General features: G+C 42.0%; 2 protein-coding genes across 2 annotated transcripts in view; one reads left to right on the top strand and one right to left on the bottom strand.

The window, feature by feature from the left end:
- Positions 1 to 7,156, top strand: part of TRAF5 (TNF receptor associated factor 5) — a 73,299-nt gene extending 66,143 nt beyond the window's left edge. The window contains exons 6-11 of the mRNA XM_073671990.1: positions 1,141 to 1,218; positions 1,637 to 1,711; positions 2,717 to 2,809; positions 4,700 to 4,837; positions 5,000 to 5,168; positions 6,528 to 7,156. Coding sequence (XP_073528091.1) covers positions 1,141 to 1,218; positions 1,637 to 1,711; positions 2,717 to 2,809; positions 4,700 to 4,837; positions 5,000 to 5,168; positions 6,528 to 7,108 — 1,134 coding nt within the window. The 3' untranslated portion in view covers positions 7,109 to 7,156. The remainder of the gene's footprint in view (positions 1 to 1,140; positions 1,219 to 1,636; positions 1,712 to 2,716; positions 2,810 to 4,699; positions 4,838 to 4,999; positions 5,169 to 6,527) is intronic.
- A 3,926-nt stretch (positions 7,157 to 11,082) lies between these two features.
- Positions 11,083 to 15,494, bottom strand: MRPL57 (mitochondrial ribosomal protein L57). The gene is made up of 2 exons (XM_073671989.1): positions 15,339 to 15,494; positions 11,083 to 11,472 (listed from the first exon to the last, which is right to left on the bottom strand). Exon 2 carries the CDS (start codon positions 11,456 to 11,458, stop codon positions 11,144 to 11,146), a length of 315 nt encoding a protein of 104 aa, XP_073528090.1. The 5' UTR covers positions 11,459 to 11,472; positions 15,339 to 15,494; the 3' UTR covers positions 11,083 to 11,143.
- Between the last annotated feature and the right edge of the window lie 241 nt (positions 15,495 to 15,735).

Raw genomic sequence — 15,735 nt, 5'->3', positions numbered from 1 at the left:
CTTGATGGTTTTTGCAACTGCACTTGGGGACACTTTCAACGTTTTCCCAATTTTTCAGACTGACTGACCTTCATTTCTTAAAGTAATGATGGCCACTCGTTTTTCTTTACTTAGAATTTGTATTATGGCAAGAAAAAAGCAGCTAACAGTCTATTCAGTAGGACTATCAGCTGTGTATCCACCTGACTTCTGCACAACACAACTGATGGTCCCAACCCCATTTACAAGGCAAGAAATCCCACTTATTAAACCTGACAGGGCACACCTGTGAAGTGAAAACCATTTCCGGTGACTACCTCTTGAAGCTCATCCAGAGAATGCCAAGAGTGTGCAAAGCAGTCATCAAAGCAAAAGGTGGCTACTATGAAGAACCTAGAATAGAAGACATATTTTCAGTTGTTTCACACTTTTTTGTTAAGTATATAATTCCACATGTGTTAATTCATAGTTTTGATGCCTTCAGTGTGAATGTACAGTTTTCATAGTCATGAAAATACAGAAAAATCTTTAAATGAGAAGGTGTGTCCAAACTTTTGGTCTGTACTGTATATATTGTATACTAATAAAAGTTCTGAAAAACAATTTTTATTCACACTATTTTGGGGGTACATACAGTGTTTTGATTTGCTTTTTATTGCATTTTTAGGGATGGTGTGATGAAAACCAGATGGCAATTCTGCCGTTTCAATTTTTTATTGTATGGTTTAATTATTTTTACATTTTTATACATCTGACTTTTACCAATATGTTTTTTATTTATTTTTCATCTGGGAAAAGGTGATTTATACTTGTACATTTTACTAGATTTTTTAAAAACATTTTTCCTAATTTTATTTTATTTTTAAAGGGCCCTTGAACCTGCTTTATTCTATAGTATTGCAGTATGTAGAAGAAATGACAATTTTCTATGAAGCCCAGCTTCTGAGAAGGGGTTAATATTGTCCTGTTACCACCTATGCCATGCTGGGAGTTGTAGTTTCCCAACAGCTGGAGTGCCACGGGTTCTTGACCCCTGCATAAAAAACACATAATGTCATGGGATATGAACTCCTATATACTATAATTGTTTGTTTGCTTTTTGCTACTATTTATAGGGTTAATGAATGATTCATGAGTAATCTCAGTATTGATCTCTTTCAGGTTCACACACAGAAGTATTGTTCATTATATCCAGTCTCATGTCTCAACAACTGCGGCAAAAGTTGTCCAAGGGAGGAGGTAAGCACTGACTATACCATTTACATGATCACCATATTTATCTTTTTGCACAAAACTTGCATTTGTCTGCTGCCTAAAAAAAATGATGTCCATCCTTAGCATTCCACAAATTGTACTAAGTTTATAAATAGGCTGCAATTCACATCATAACCACTGGGTGGCCGCATATGGGCACATATAGCGTAAAACATCTCCCGACATTATTGCAAAAATTGTATTTTTTTTTTTCAAATTGGTCTTATTGAGACATTTATTTGGGGATATGTTTAATCAAGAGGAAGGTATGGAAAAATACATTTGTGGATGGTATTCATATAGAAGTTGGAGGTGTAGTGTGGTAGCCATGCGTTCTTAACCATAATTGACCATAACCTAGAAATATTAATAATTTTATAATACTACATATTGCATTTTCCAGGTAGATGACCACCTGCTTCTATGTCCGGAAGCTGAAGTAGAATGTCCCTATACAAGTTACGGCTGCTATATCAAGGTAAGCCAACCAATCTTGCTATTTGTATTAAAGGGTTGCCCTTTTAGGACCATTAGTCAATGTGTTGTGTATAGGTAGTCCCGTTTAATAGCCAAAGAAGAAATCCTCTACAAATCATCATCTATCCATTACATGGACGCTCATTTATTTGGAGACGTAATTTATTTGGCCATGTAATACACCATCTCACCAGCAGTGGCCGCTGCAGGAAAACAACATGATCCTTGACGATCAGGTGAAATTATGATCAGAAGGAGCAAAGGGTCTAATATATAGTCAGTCCTGGCTTCTTAAAGACGACCTTTCACTAGGTTTTTTTCTTAATTTACACTGAGCACTTCCTCCAACTGCCTCTTCTCCACTGATTCTGGAACAGTTTTTCTCTTTTTTCTGTGCCCCTCTGTTGCAAAGTTATGCCTCCTGGTAATAATGGTGCAAATAACCAACTGGGCGTATACCAGGGAGCTTCCCTGTGGGCGTGGTTTTTCTTCTCTCTCAAGCTGGCCAATCAACACAAAACCACGCCCACGGAAAAGTTTTGTGGTATACTCCCAGTTGAATGGAAAATTTTCAGCATTATTTATTACCGGGGGGCATAACTTTGGAATAGAGGGGCGCAGAAGATAAAGAAAAACTGTTCCAGAATCAGTGCAACTGCAAAAATCCAGTTGAAGGTCCCCTTTATATGTCATCACATCTATCACTGATCCCAAAACAAGGGATTACTCCTAAAACAGGGAAGTGGGCGCCACCATGTAAATCATGAAAAAAAAAATTGCAGCTGTATTTTGGAAACAGCGCCACTTTTGCCCATTGGTTGCGTCTGGTATTACAGCTGAGTCTTATTCATGCCATGGCTCAGTGTGATGCTGTTTCTGAAAGACGACAGCCATGTTTTTTCTAATATTGTACAAACTGTACTATCTGGAAGTGACCATGATACCAGTATTGATGCCATGAGATCTAATACTATGAAGGTCAAATTGTGTACTTTATTATCTATAGGTAAAAAGAGGAAAACTGAAAGTACATGAAGAGACCTTCCTGAGAGACCATATGCTTTATGTATTGAATAGGAACACAAAGCTTGAGAAGCAGGTAAGAGCATCCACATCCCATCTCATGGGAATTTTTGGTTTTCTCACATTTACTTGGGGAGACGTTATCACCCAGAATCAGTGCTGATCTCACAAATACTCAATCAATGTGGGAAAAGGTCTACTGAGGCTATGTTCTCGTATTTTCAGTCCGTGTGCTGCCCGTGAAAAAGACTGACAGCACTCAGACCTGTGTTATTCAATATGGCTGTTAAGATTATTTTTCTTTTTTTTTTTCATGGACCTAATGTCCATGTGGAAAAAAATCACAGCAATGTGAACATTTATAATTTTTATTAAAATAAATAAATATATATATATATATAATTGGCAAAAAATTCTAAGAAATACATTTAAAGGGGTTTTCCCGTGAATAAAGTTAATTTTAAAGTTGATTTTAATCAATAGATCTTGGAATAATAATAATTTCCACAATTGGATGTGTTTGAATAAAATGTTCCTGTGCTGAGATAATCTTATAAATGTGCCCCTGCTGTGTACTGTGTAATGGCTGTGTCTGACCGTGCAGGAACATGGTCTGATCATACCACAGCTCCTGGGCAGGGGAGGAAGAAAAAGAGTATACAGACATTACAGCAGGGGATCACAGCTGATTCTTTTTGTGAGATAAAACATTTCCCTGCCTGTTTTTAATCAATGTTTTACTTCAAAGAAAGAATCAGCTGTGATCCCCTGCTGTCCTGTCTGTATATTATCTTGTTCTCCTCCCCTGCCCAGGAGCTGTGGTATGATCAGACCATGTCCCTGTACGGTCAGACACAGCCATTACACAGTACACAGCAGGGGCACATTTATAAGACTATCTCAGCACAGGAACATTTTATTTAAACACATCCAATTGTGGAACTTATTATTAATCCAAGATCTATTGATTAAAATGAACTTTGTTCATGGGAAAATTCCTTTAATACAAAAACTTGACTTAATCTACAGGTTATTTCCCAATGACACATTCCCTTGAATATGTCTACATCTCTCATCTCCTGGCTGGTCCAGCAGTAAATTTAACATGGGGGTTAGCAGAGATTAAAATGAGTTAATTTTTGTCACATTAAAATTTTTACGTATTAATTGCGACTTTTATTTGTGTAACTTTAGCATCCGATAAAATTTGCCATTGGACATATTTGCCTTTCTGAGATGGTGTGATAGTTTCCCAAAGTGAAGCTTGAGTATTGAGCACAATGTACAGACCGGCCACTGAGGGGTCCCCTGATCATAGGTATATATGATGCTGTTGACTTTAGGTCAGGAGATCCGCAGATGGTACGCACATCGCAGCGTGTAGCACGGATGTGTGAAACCAGCCTAAGGGTATGTGCACACTGTGTCTTTTCAAGGGGATTTTTCCTGGAACCCACCTGAAAAAGCACTAAATACAGTAAAAAAGAATTAACAAAATACACATCAATGTCAAAACGAATTGTTGTGCACATGTTCCATCTTATGTCACTTCCATTAGCCTCTTAAGGCTTCGAAAGCAGTGAAGCAGCTAAAAGAAGTGACCTGACTTGGAAGCCGCCACTATTTTATATGTAATTTAAAAAAAAAAAAAAAATGATGCTTCAAAAATAACTAAAAAGACGACAAAGATGCTTCAGGAAAAGCACTGCCGGCATTTTCCTGAAATGTCTTTTGTTTCAAAAACGATGCAGGTACATTGGTGTCTATAAGACGCCATGTGCACAGACCCTTAGAAACAGTTCACTGACTTTCAGCAAAGTCAACAAGTCTGTAAAAGCCTGCGGCAGCCACCACTTGGGAGCCAGCTGCATATGCATTTATATTGCTAAAATGGGAGTTATATAAATATGCGGGTGCGCATTGTCTCCCCCTCGTTTGTATAATTAGAATTATCTTTCATCTCTAGATGTTTGATTTAAAGCAAAGTTTGGAACAAAAAGAAAGCAAAATCCTGCAACTCTCAAACACGGTTAAATGGTGTGAAAAGGAATGTCGCCAGTTTGTGCAGCTCGGAGGTAACGGGAGTCACCTCACCAGTGCCCAGGTAAGGGGTGAGATCCTCACCTAGTGTAATAAGGACTATGTGCAACTGTGAATACCTACAATCACCATCTATCTTTCTTTCTACCTTCAGACTTTTCTATTTTCCACTTAATTTTTTTCCCCCGTATAAATAATTATACATTTCCTTTAATTCCACCCTCAGTCTTTGGCCAGTTATATGGAGAAGGCGGCATGGCTGGAGGAGCAGGTCATGCAGCTGGTGCAGTTGATCAGTGAAGAACAGAGTCACCATGATCTCCGGCCACTTATGGAGGCTATTGAGAGCATGAAACAAAAAGTGTCTTCTATGGAGAGATATAAAGACCGATTAGGTATATACCACGTAACAAATTCTCTATTATGGGGTCCATGTACAGAACTTTACAGAGGAACCAGTGATGAGGGCATCATGATAAGATATGCCAGCACTTGTAATTATAGGACAGTGTATCAGTAAGTTAGGATAGGCTTTCACTTTATGATCAGCGTGAAGATGACCTCTGTAACGTCAAGAGGATGGCCTGCTATTTTTCCCTACACAGATGCACCATGGCCCCTAGGTGATCTAAGTTTGGTTCACTTTAACCACCCAGAGTCCAGGTCTTCTAGGGTGATCTAAAGTTGGTTCACTTGAACCATGAGGCATCCGAGCATTCAGTGGTTTTCTAATCCTGGATCACTTAAAGAGGCTTTCCACCACTTTTACATTGATGGCCTATCCTTAGGACAGGTCATTAATGTCTGATGGGCTGGGGTCCGACACCCGGCACCCCCGCCGATCAGCCATCATCGGTTTCGGCGGCACCCCCGGCCGAAAGTATTCACTTGCCGAACTGCTCCATCTACTTGTAGTGGCCGGTGCTTGTTACTGCACGTCTGCATCCTATTGATTTGAATAGGAGGTGGATGTGCAGTACCATGCAGCAGCCACTATAAGCAGACGGCCAGCTGCCGCCGCTGCTGTCGATAGAAGCTGATTGGCGGGGGTGTCGGGCCCCGGCTGATCAGACATTGATGACCTATCCTAAGGATAGACCATCAATGTAAAAGTAGTGGACAACCTCTTTAAACTACTGGCAATCCTGATTTTCTATGGTGATCGAAGTTCAGTGCAGTTGAACTACATGAGATTCAGATGTTCTATGGTAATAAGAGGTTAGCTTACTTAAACGACAGGCAGTTGGGTCTTATATATTGATCTATAGTCAGTTCACGTAAACCACATGAGGTCCAGGTCTTCTAGGGTTATACAAGTTCAGTTTGCTTGAACCTCAAATGCTCCAGATCTTCGCTGGTGAGCTAAAGTTGGTTCACTTGAACCTCAGACGGTTTCTGTCTTCTCTGGTGATCTAAAATTGATTCAGTTGAACTACAGGAGATCCAGATCTTCTCTTGGGATCTAAGTTCTGATCACTTGAGCCTCAGGTAGGTGGTCTTCTCTTTTGACCATTATATAGATACAACTGTTTAAATAATAGGTAAGGCTGGTTTTACATGGATCCAGTATGACCCCATCTTATGTCCGTATTACGCCCACAACATCCCTAAGAACCATGAGGGACCATAACATGTAATCGATGTTTTGGGTGGAAGTCTTTATTAATTGTAATTTTCTATTGGATGTATCAATTTCTCAGTTTGTTACAGGTCTTCATGGTCCACTGCTTCTCACATCTCTACTTTTTCTACAGATTTCCTTGAAGGACAATCCAGCAAACATGACGTCCAGATAAATTTCCATAAGGCTCAACTAAGTAGCAATGAGGAACGTTTTAGGCTTTTGGAAGGTACCTGCTATAATGGTAAACTCATCTGGAAGATCACAGACTATGAACGAAAGAAGAAGGAGGCTGTTGAAGGCCGTGTGGTCTCCATCTACAGTCAGCATTTCTACACCAGCCGCTGTGGTTACCGCCTCTGTGCTCGTGCTTACCTGAACGGTGACGGCTCAGGGAAGGGGTCTTTTTTATCTTTGTATTTCGTGGTCATGAGAGGAGAGTTTGACTCACTACTGTCCTGGCCATTTAAGCAAAAGGTCACCCTAATGCTGATTGACCAAAGCGGAAAAAAGAACCATATCGTAGACGTCTTCAAGGCCGACCCTCACAGCAGCAGCTTTAAGAGACCTGAAGGGGAGACCAACATAGCATCTGGGTGTCCTCGCTTTGTCTCGCACACCCAAATAGAGAATCCAAAGAATGCCTGCTACATTAAAGACGACACAATATTTATTAAAGTAGCAGTCGATCTTACAGACCTCGAGGAGCTTTGAAAAAAAACAGAACTTTGTATGTGATATATAAATTATGTTTTATCATGTGAAAGAAATGTACATTGTTTTTTAAATAAATTATTTTAATACGTTTCCGTTGATCCACTTGTAGAAGGCAGCAGTGTCCTACTGGAGGTCTGTACAACCGAGATGGGGGTTCGGTCAGAAGACTTGTTAAGGACGTACAGTACAGACCAAAAGTTTGGACACATCTTCTCATTTAAAGATTGTTCTATATTTTCATGACTTTGAAAATTGTACATTCACACTGAAGGCATCAAAACTACGAGGGTCAGTCAATAAGTAATGCCTCCTATTTTTTTTCTCCTTTTAATTGGCTAGAAATTCAAATGCAATTACATAGGTTGAAAACCACAACATTAACGATTAATTTGTCACTTTTCAATATAATCTCCATCCATTTCCACAGTCTTGGTCCACCGTTTAACAAGGGCATGTATTCCAGCATGGTAAAAAGCATTCTTGGGACCCACCGTGCACAAACTTTTCTGTATCCCAGTTGTCCAATAATTTTCATCACACTGCCTTTACTGAGGCCGATAACGACACACAATTCATCTGCAGTCACCCGGCGGTCACCACGAATGATGTCATCGACTCGCTGAAAGTTGCTTGGAGTCACTGCGGTTACTGGCCTGCCATTTTGTCAGCCAACGGTGATGGCCCTTCAGCTGTGTTACAGCGACGAACCCATCGTCTAACAGTACTGACATCCACTGTTGCATCACCGTACACATTTTTCAGTCTCTCATGAATTCGAATGGGCGTTTCACCTTCTGCATGCAAGAATTCAATCACAGAACGTTGTCTAATACGAACATCGAGGTCAACCATTTTGCAAATGGATACAGTCCTGCCACCTGTTGGTGCAGGAAGTTGCAATTGCTGTGGATTGGAGAAGAAGGTTTGAGGAATTGTGCCAAATTCGAATATTTAACATAACTACCTTATTTAAGGAAAAAAAAAATAGGAGGCATTACTTATTGACTGACCCTCGTATGAATTAACACATGTGGAATTATACACTTAACAAAAAAGTGTGAAACAACTGAAAATATGTCTTATATTCTAGGTTCTTCAAAGTAGCCACCTTTTGCTCTGATGACTGCTTTGCACACTCTTGGCATTCTCTTCATGAGCTTCAAGAGGTAGTCACCGGAAATGGTCTTCCAACAATCTTGAATGAGTTCCCAGAGATGCTTAGCACTTGTTGGCCCTTTTGCCTTCACTCTGCGGTCCAGCTCACCCCAAACCATCTCGATTGGGTTCAGGTCTGGTGACTGTGGAGGCCAGGTCATCTGGCGTAGCACCCCATCACTCTCCTTCATGATCAAATAGCCCTTACACAGCCTGGAGGTGTGTTTGGGGTCATTGTCCTGTTGAAAAATAAATGATGGTCCAACTAAACACAAACCAGATGGAATAGCATGCCGCTGCAAGATGCTGTGGTAGCCATGCTGGTTCATTATGCCTTCAATTTTGAATAAATCCCCAACAGTGTCACCAGCAAAGCACCCCCACACCATCACACCTCCTCCTCCATTCTTCACGGTGGGAACCAGGCTTGTAGAGTCCATCCATTCACTTTTTCTGCGTCGCACAAAGACACGGTGGTTGGAACCAAAGATCTCAAATTTGTACTCATCAGACCAAAGCACAGATTTCCACTGGTCTAATGTCCATTCCTTGTGTTCTTTAGCCCAAACAAGTCTCTTCTGCTTGTTGCCTGTCCTTAGCAGTGGTTTCCTAGCAGCTATTTTACCATGAAGGCCTGCTGCACAAAGTCTCCTCTTAACAGTTGTTGTAAAGATGTGTCTGCTGCTAGAACTCTGTGTGGCATTGACCTGGTCTCTAATCTGAGCTGCTGTTAACCTGCAATTTCTGAGGCTGGTGACTCGGATAAACTTATCCTCAGAAGCAAAGGTGACTCTTGGTCTTCCTTTCCTGGGGCAGTCCTCATGTGAGCCAGATTCTTTGTAGCGCTTGATGGTTTTTGCAACTGCACTTGGGGACACATTCAAAGTTTCCCCAGTTTTTCGGACTGACTGACCTTCATTTCTTAAAGTAATGATGGCCACTCGTTTTTCTTTACTTAGAATTTGTATTATGGCAAGAAAAAAGCAGCTAACAGTCTATTCAGTAGGACTATCAGCTGTGTATCCACCTGACTTCTGCACAACACAACTGATGGTCCCAACCTCATTTATAAGGCAACAAAACCCACTTATTAAACCTGACAGGGCACACCTGTGAAGTGAAAACCATTTCTGGTGACTACCTCTTGAAGCTCATCAAGAGAATGCCAAGAGTGTGCAAAGCAGTCATCAAAGCAAAAGGTGGCTACTTTGAAGAACCTAGAATATAAGACATATTTTCAGTTGTTTCACACTTTTTTGTTAAGTATATAATTCCACATGTGTTAATTCATAGTTTTGATGCCTTCAGTGTGAATGAAAATTGTACAAAGTCATGAAAATACAGAAAAATCTTTAAATGAGGTGTGTCCAAACTTTTGGTCTGTACTGTATATTATTGAGCTTTGCTTTTGGTGTCATTGTAAAGCCAATAATCTTCACTTTCTAATGATCCCAGGGTCAATCTTTTGTATAAAATTGTGGCGCAGGATGAAAAGTTATACTTAATGCATTTCTGTTTCTACTATTGGGATTAGAAATGATCACAGCCTGTTACTGTCACCTCCTCCCCAGGAGAGCCTTTATGTGCCGAGGAATACAGGAACTTTTCTTCATGTTATCACTCCTACTATAACCTAAAACTTTCATCTCTTGTACAGCTTTCCAATGACTTGGAAGGATAGAGGAACTGTTCTTTTATAACCCCTCTACAAATCACAGCCTGTTAATGTCACTCCCCCCCCCCCCATACAACTTTCTGATGACCTGGAGGAGGCATACCGAAACTTTTCTTCATGTTTTGACCCATCCACCATTTATAGCCTGTTACTGTCACCTCTCTCCTTTGATAGCTTTCTGACCTAGTAGTTGTGGAGATACAGGAACCTTTCTTTGTGTTATCATCTCTCTACTGATCACAGCATATTACGGTTTTCTCTCCTTTTCCAGCTTTCTGACCTGGTGATGGTGGTTGGGATGGGGGGGAAATACAAGAACTTTTCTTCACATTTGGACCCATCTACCAAACACAGCCTGTTACTGTTATAATAATCTTTTTATTTATATAGTGCCAACATATTCCGCAGCCCTTTACAATCCAGACAGTTTTACAGACATTATGGGCACTGTCCCCATTGGGGCTCAATCTACAATCCCTATCAGTATGTCTTTGGAGTGTGGGAGGAAACTGGAGAACCCGGAGGAAACCCACGCAAACACGGGGAGACCATACAAACTCCTTGCAGATGTTGTCTTTGGTAGGATTTAAACCCAGGACCCCAGCGCTGCAAGGCTACAGTGTTAACCACTGAGCCACCGTGTTGCCCTGTTCATAAGAGATGGCGGGTTGTCCTACACCAACCAACATAGCTCCCCAACTGGTCCAAACAACTTCACCTGAAATAAAGGCTTGTATGCCCTCCTGGCGTTGGATAGAACATGACATCCACCAGACATGTTCAGTTCTTCACACGATCTCCTCTTGGCTAAGGCGTTATTTTAGTAATTCAGCAATATTATCTCTTATCAGATTACATGTACCACCTTGCTTTCGAGTTTGCCAGCATATTGGCCAAACATATCCTTAAAGGGATACTGCCATCTCTAGGATATGCCAACAATTTATAACCAGAGCTCCCTCACTGATCCCGAGAATTAAGAAGCATCAGCGGCGGTGACGAACTGCATCACCGTCTAAGTTTAAACTGTACAGCACCTCACGTAGTTAGTGGCAGGGAAAAAAAAAGTGGCCATGCTTTAATACAGTGTTGCATAAAATATGAATAACTCTCAGTGGCGCACAGTAAAATGCATTGCGAATAAATGCACATTCTTAGGAAATACATTTAATAGGATTTAGCAGAATGACATATTGGAGAGATCATGACATAGTCCATTTCTTGGTGACATTTAGATGATTTAGGTGGTCTTGCAGGTATCTGTGTTCGGGGAAGTTTGCCCGCCTTATTGCGTTCTGCTCCTCAATCTCTCTGCGTCTCCGTTCTGCATCGTGACGGAATTCCTGCTCTTTGGTCATATATGGCCGGCTTATCCAGTACTCCGCCTCAGCCTCTATCTCCAGCCTCTTAATCATGGATTGTTTCATGCGCCACGTGACCTCCCGGGGTCTCCTGTATTTCCCTATCCATTGGCGGCCAGGAATGCCCTTCCTCAGGAGGAAGTTGGTCAGGAACATTTTTTACTTAGGGTCTGAAAAAAAAAAGACAAGAGTTATATGTGCTGCTCACAAAGAGGCCAAGTAGAGGAGAAGGCTCTGATATACAAAGCGGATTTCTGGGAATATGGATTTTTAGGATACTGCGAGTCCAACCACCAGGACCACCACCGGTCAGCTGAATGAAGGGTCAGAGATGTTCTCTTCCAATTGAAAATGGCTGCAGCAAAAAAGGCTGTTACTGGGGGGGGGATCCCCTCTTACTGATGGGTACGGGCCGTCCCGAGTGCAAGACCACCAACGCATTTTCCCCAAAACCCTTTAACCTCTTCATGACTGGACAATTTTTAATTTTGGCCCTTTTGGGGTTTTTTTGTCCTCTTCTTCCAAGAGCCATAACTTTATTTTTCATCGACATAGCATACAGAGGCTTTTTTGTGTGGGACAAGTTGTCGTTTTGAATGACACCACTCATTTTCTCAACTTATATGTTGAAAAATGCAGAAAAAAAAAATTCCAAGTGAGGTAAAATGGTGAAAAAAAAAATGCAGTTTTATCATTATTTTTTTTTCCTTTTCATTTCTACTTTATCTTTTAGCTCCCCTTGACTTGAACTTGCAATCGTCTCATTGAAATGACAACCTCCTATTGAGCACAGGCTGTAGCGGCCGGCGACGGGGGCCAGTGAGCTCCAGGAGCTGCTATTAGAGGCAGGTGCCGGGGGTATAACAGGCGTGGATGAAGTATAACACAGGCGTGGATGGAGTGGGCACAGCTGAGCCCATTCTGTACCCCAGCACCCAATGGCCAGGTATACACGTAACTCACAAAAGTCAGGAAGGGGTTAAAGAGCTGCACCACAGCCTCCGAATGTAAACTTTTCATGCTCTCACTGTCAGCAAGCAGAGCTCTTAACTATGGGGACAGGAAACAGGGGTCCCTAGCGGGGGACTCTCCAACCTGTGACACTACAGCTTCCAGCCATAATCATGTATGATAGACGCCAATGGCCTACCCCATAAATTATGCATATATATATATGATTCACTTGCATTTTATCAGGTACGAGACGGGAGAACTGAATCAGGAAATACAACAGGTGGAGTCCTAATCCTCCAGGAAATGTAAGCAAATGCATGACGACTTGTGTTTTAGATATGATCTTTGCTTAAAAGGTGAAGAGGTTTTTTATGTGTTCGTGGGAACCCAGCGGCGTCAATGAAGCTACACGGAGGATTGGAGCTCACTGTATATGGCTAATACACTACACTCAGTATACAATGAGCTCCCCCTAGTGGTGGCTGCAGGTAGCCAATGTGTTATCATTTAAAGAAAACCCAACGTAAGGTCGAGGGTTGACAGTTTTTGTTCTTATGTGATTCCCGCTGCTCCCCCGAGTTTGCTGTTTTGTTTTTGTTTCTTTAAATCCGCCAAACGGTTCCAGATATATGAGCCTTTGTATTTTGTGCTCTTTACAAATGGGCGTGGCTCACAGTGTAATTAAGCAAAGAAGCCTAAAAACCATGACCCCCTCACCCCTGAGAATCCTGCGAGCAACGCCCCCTTGAAAAGGGTGTAAAAGCTAGTACTAAATAAGGCTCCCATCTCCAAAACCAAATAGTGGATAAAAAACAAAGCTGATTACTCAGGGGAGCAGCAGGAGTAAGGGCATGTGCACACTGTCGGTATTGGCAGTGCTTTGAACGCCGCATACTCTATGCTACGTCCAAAGCTCTGCACGCAGGTGAATCCGCATGTGTTCATTGAACCGTGCGGATTCACCACAATCAGTACATTGTACTGATCTACTGTCTCTTGTGGAGCCTAGCGTCTCCCCATGAGAAATTGACATGCTTTGGTCTGTAAAGACGCGCCACATATCCGTGTTCACAGGAGCACGGAGACTCATAGTGGGCATCGGGGATTTGTACAAATCCCATCCACTATGCTGTAACAATTGGACGCTGCGGACTGCACGCAGCTCAAGTGCACTGAGTCCAATCTGCAGCGATCACTGATCGTGTGCACATACCCTAAAAGAACAGCAAAAAATGGGCACTTTTGACCTGGTGAGGGGCTTCCTTTAAATCATACATGTCAAACTCTGGCCCGTAGAGTGTTTTTTTTTGGCCTGCAAAACCAGAACCACCACCCCTACGTGGCCCCACTATTCTGCACGGAGGGCCACGTGGGGCCCCACTATTCTGCACGGGGGACCACGTGGGGCCCCACTATTCTGCACGGGGGACCACGTGGGGCCCCACTATTCTGCACGGGGGACCACGTGGGGCCCTACTATTCTGCACGGGGGACCACGTGGGGCCCTACTATTCTGCACGGGGGACCACGTGGGGCCCTACTATTCTGCACGGAGGACTACGTGGGGCCCTACTATTCTGCACGGAGGACTACGTGGGGCCCACTATTGTGTATAGTTGGCCTGCGACTTTGTCTCAGTTTTTCATTTTGGCTCTCTGTGAGTTTGACATCCCTGCTTTAAATCTATGTCTATGCCGAGGATTTGGCGCTCAGGATCAGCTTAATTTTGACTTAGACTTACAAAAAAAAATGAAATTTCAATCTTTATATGAACTGGGTCATAAGAGCCGAGAGTACTGCGCCAGGCATGTGATCTGACTTTAGTCACTAGTCCTTCCCTCTTAGTGTTATTCCACAGCATTTCGATGTCAGGCATGACAGAGCTGGCAAATAAGGTCTACAGAAATGGGTTCTCCAAACTGTACACTTCTCTGGGAAAGACTTTTTTTTTTGGCCATTTGCTGCAACCTGCAACTATTAAGGATTGTTCACACACAGTGACACAATGTACTTTACAGTACCAGCAAAATAAACAGGATTTCTGCTTATTTTTCCCTTGCGGATTTAAACCATCAACGCATTTTTTATTCAAATCTGTAGCATGTCAGCTCTGTCAAAGTTTCTTGCAGCATCTTTCACTAGGAGGTGGGGATAATGCGCAAATAAATACACATAAAAAAAACGAATGTTTTATGTAATGTTTTTCCTGCCAAAGCAAAGAAAAATCTGCAGCAAATACTCAACGTGTGCACACAGCCTTATGTTCTTCGCCTGAGGGAGCTGTGCGAGGGCTTGTGTTTGCGTGGCGAGAGGACATTGATACCATCTCAGGGTCCATACATTTTAATCGATTTTTATGGTTTTGTTTTTTTATGAGAAGATTGGCGACTGAAAAACAGCAATTCTGACATTTTGTTTTTTTTTCTCTCTTTTTATATTTTCATACATCAGACTTTTACAGATAACAAATATGTTTTTTAAAACCAAGGGTGATTTACATTTTTTTTTCCTTTTAAAATTTTGAAAAACTATTTTTTTCTTTTACATTTTTTTAACTTTTACTTTACTTTTTGTTTTTTTAGCACCCCTAGGAGCCACAGCTAGCTCCGGTAGCTGCTCATAGTATAACCCGACTGTCACACGCTGTGTATGGAGTGGGCACAGCTTCTAAGCCCATACCCCAGCACCCGATAGTCCGGCATTCATGCAAGTCACAAGTCAGGAAGTGGTTAATGAGCTGCACAACATCCTGTTGTCATTGACAGCCAGCAGAGCTCCTAACTGGGAGGAAATTAAATAATGTATATTAGAAAGCTGCGATGGGGAACCCAGCAGGGTTACAAAACAAGTAGTTTTGGTCTAAAGTAGAGAACCCCTTTAAGAGAGCAGCTTTCTCCCTCCAAGACCAGTGCTGAGCAGTGGACTGCAACCCTCTGATCATACCTTATATCATTCCAGGATCTCCCAGGTGGAGCTCCCCTTTAAGGCTGTCATGTGACACAGTAATCCCTCCCCCCATACAATATACAAGAGCAGCATACACTACAGAAGACACGATATATGATAATGATATGGGACTTACCAGTCTGGGACAAGTATATTCTCTACAGTAAATATGGCATTCAGCCTCTTCGTCTTGACAGCCGCACACTACGCAGCCATATCTAATGTCCTTCACAACCCGGAAGTCAGCAACAAACCGGAAGTGCTGAACACGCCACATTTGATAGGGGCAAACTGATAATATGCATCCAAGAAAAGTGATTTATATCCCTTACTTCAAATCATTTTACATCATCCATCTAAAAGTGGACACATATACTGAATACTTTAAGCTATTATATAAAGAGTGTTAAACCGCTGCCAGAACTTAAAATGGCGGCGACTGCTAAGTACTTTCTGTCCGTACAGCTCGACCGGAAGTGACGTAAATAACAGAAAAAAAATACCCGCAGCATGGCGGAGGCGGGGAGCTGGTC

Source organism: Phyllobates terribilis, unplaced genomic scaffold, assembly GCF_046119375.1.
Source record: "Phyllobates terribilis strain yellow unplaced genomic scaffold, ASM4611937v1 Scaffold_3__8_contigs__length_932513732, whole genome shotgun sequence".
NCBI lineage: Eukaryota > Metazoa > Chordata > Amphibia > Anura > Dendrobatidae > Phyllobates > Phyllobates terribilis.
This window is presented reverse-complemented; position numbering and strand designations above follow the sequence as displayed.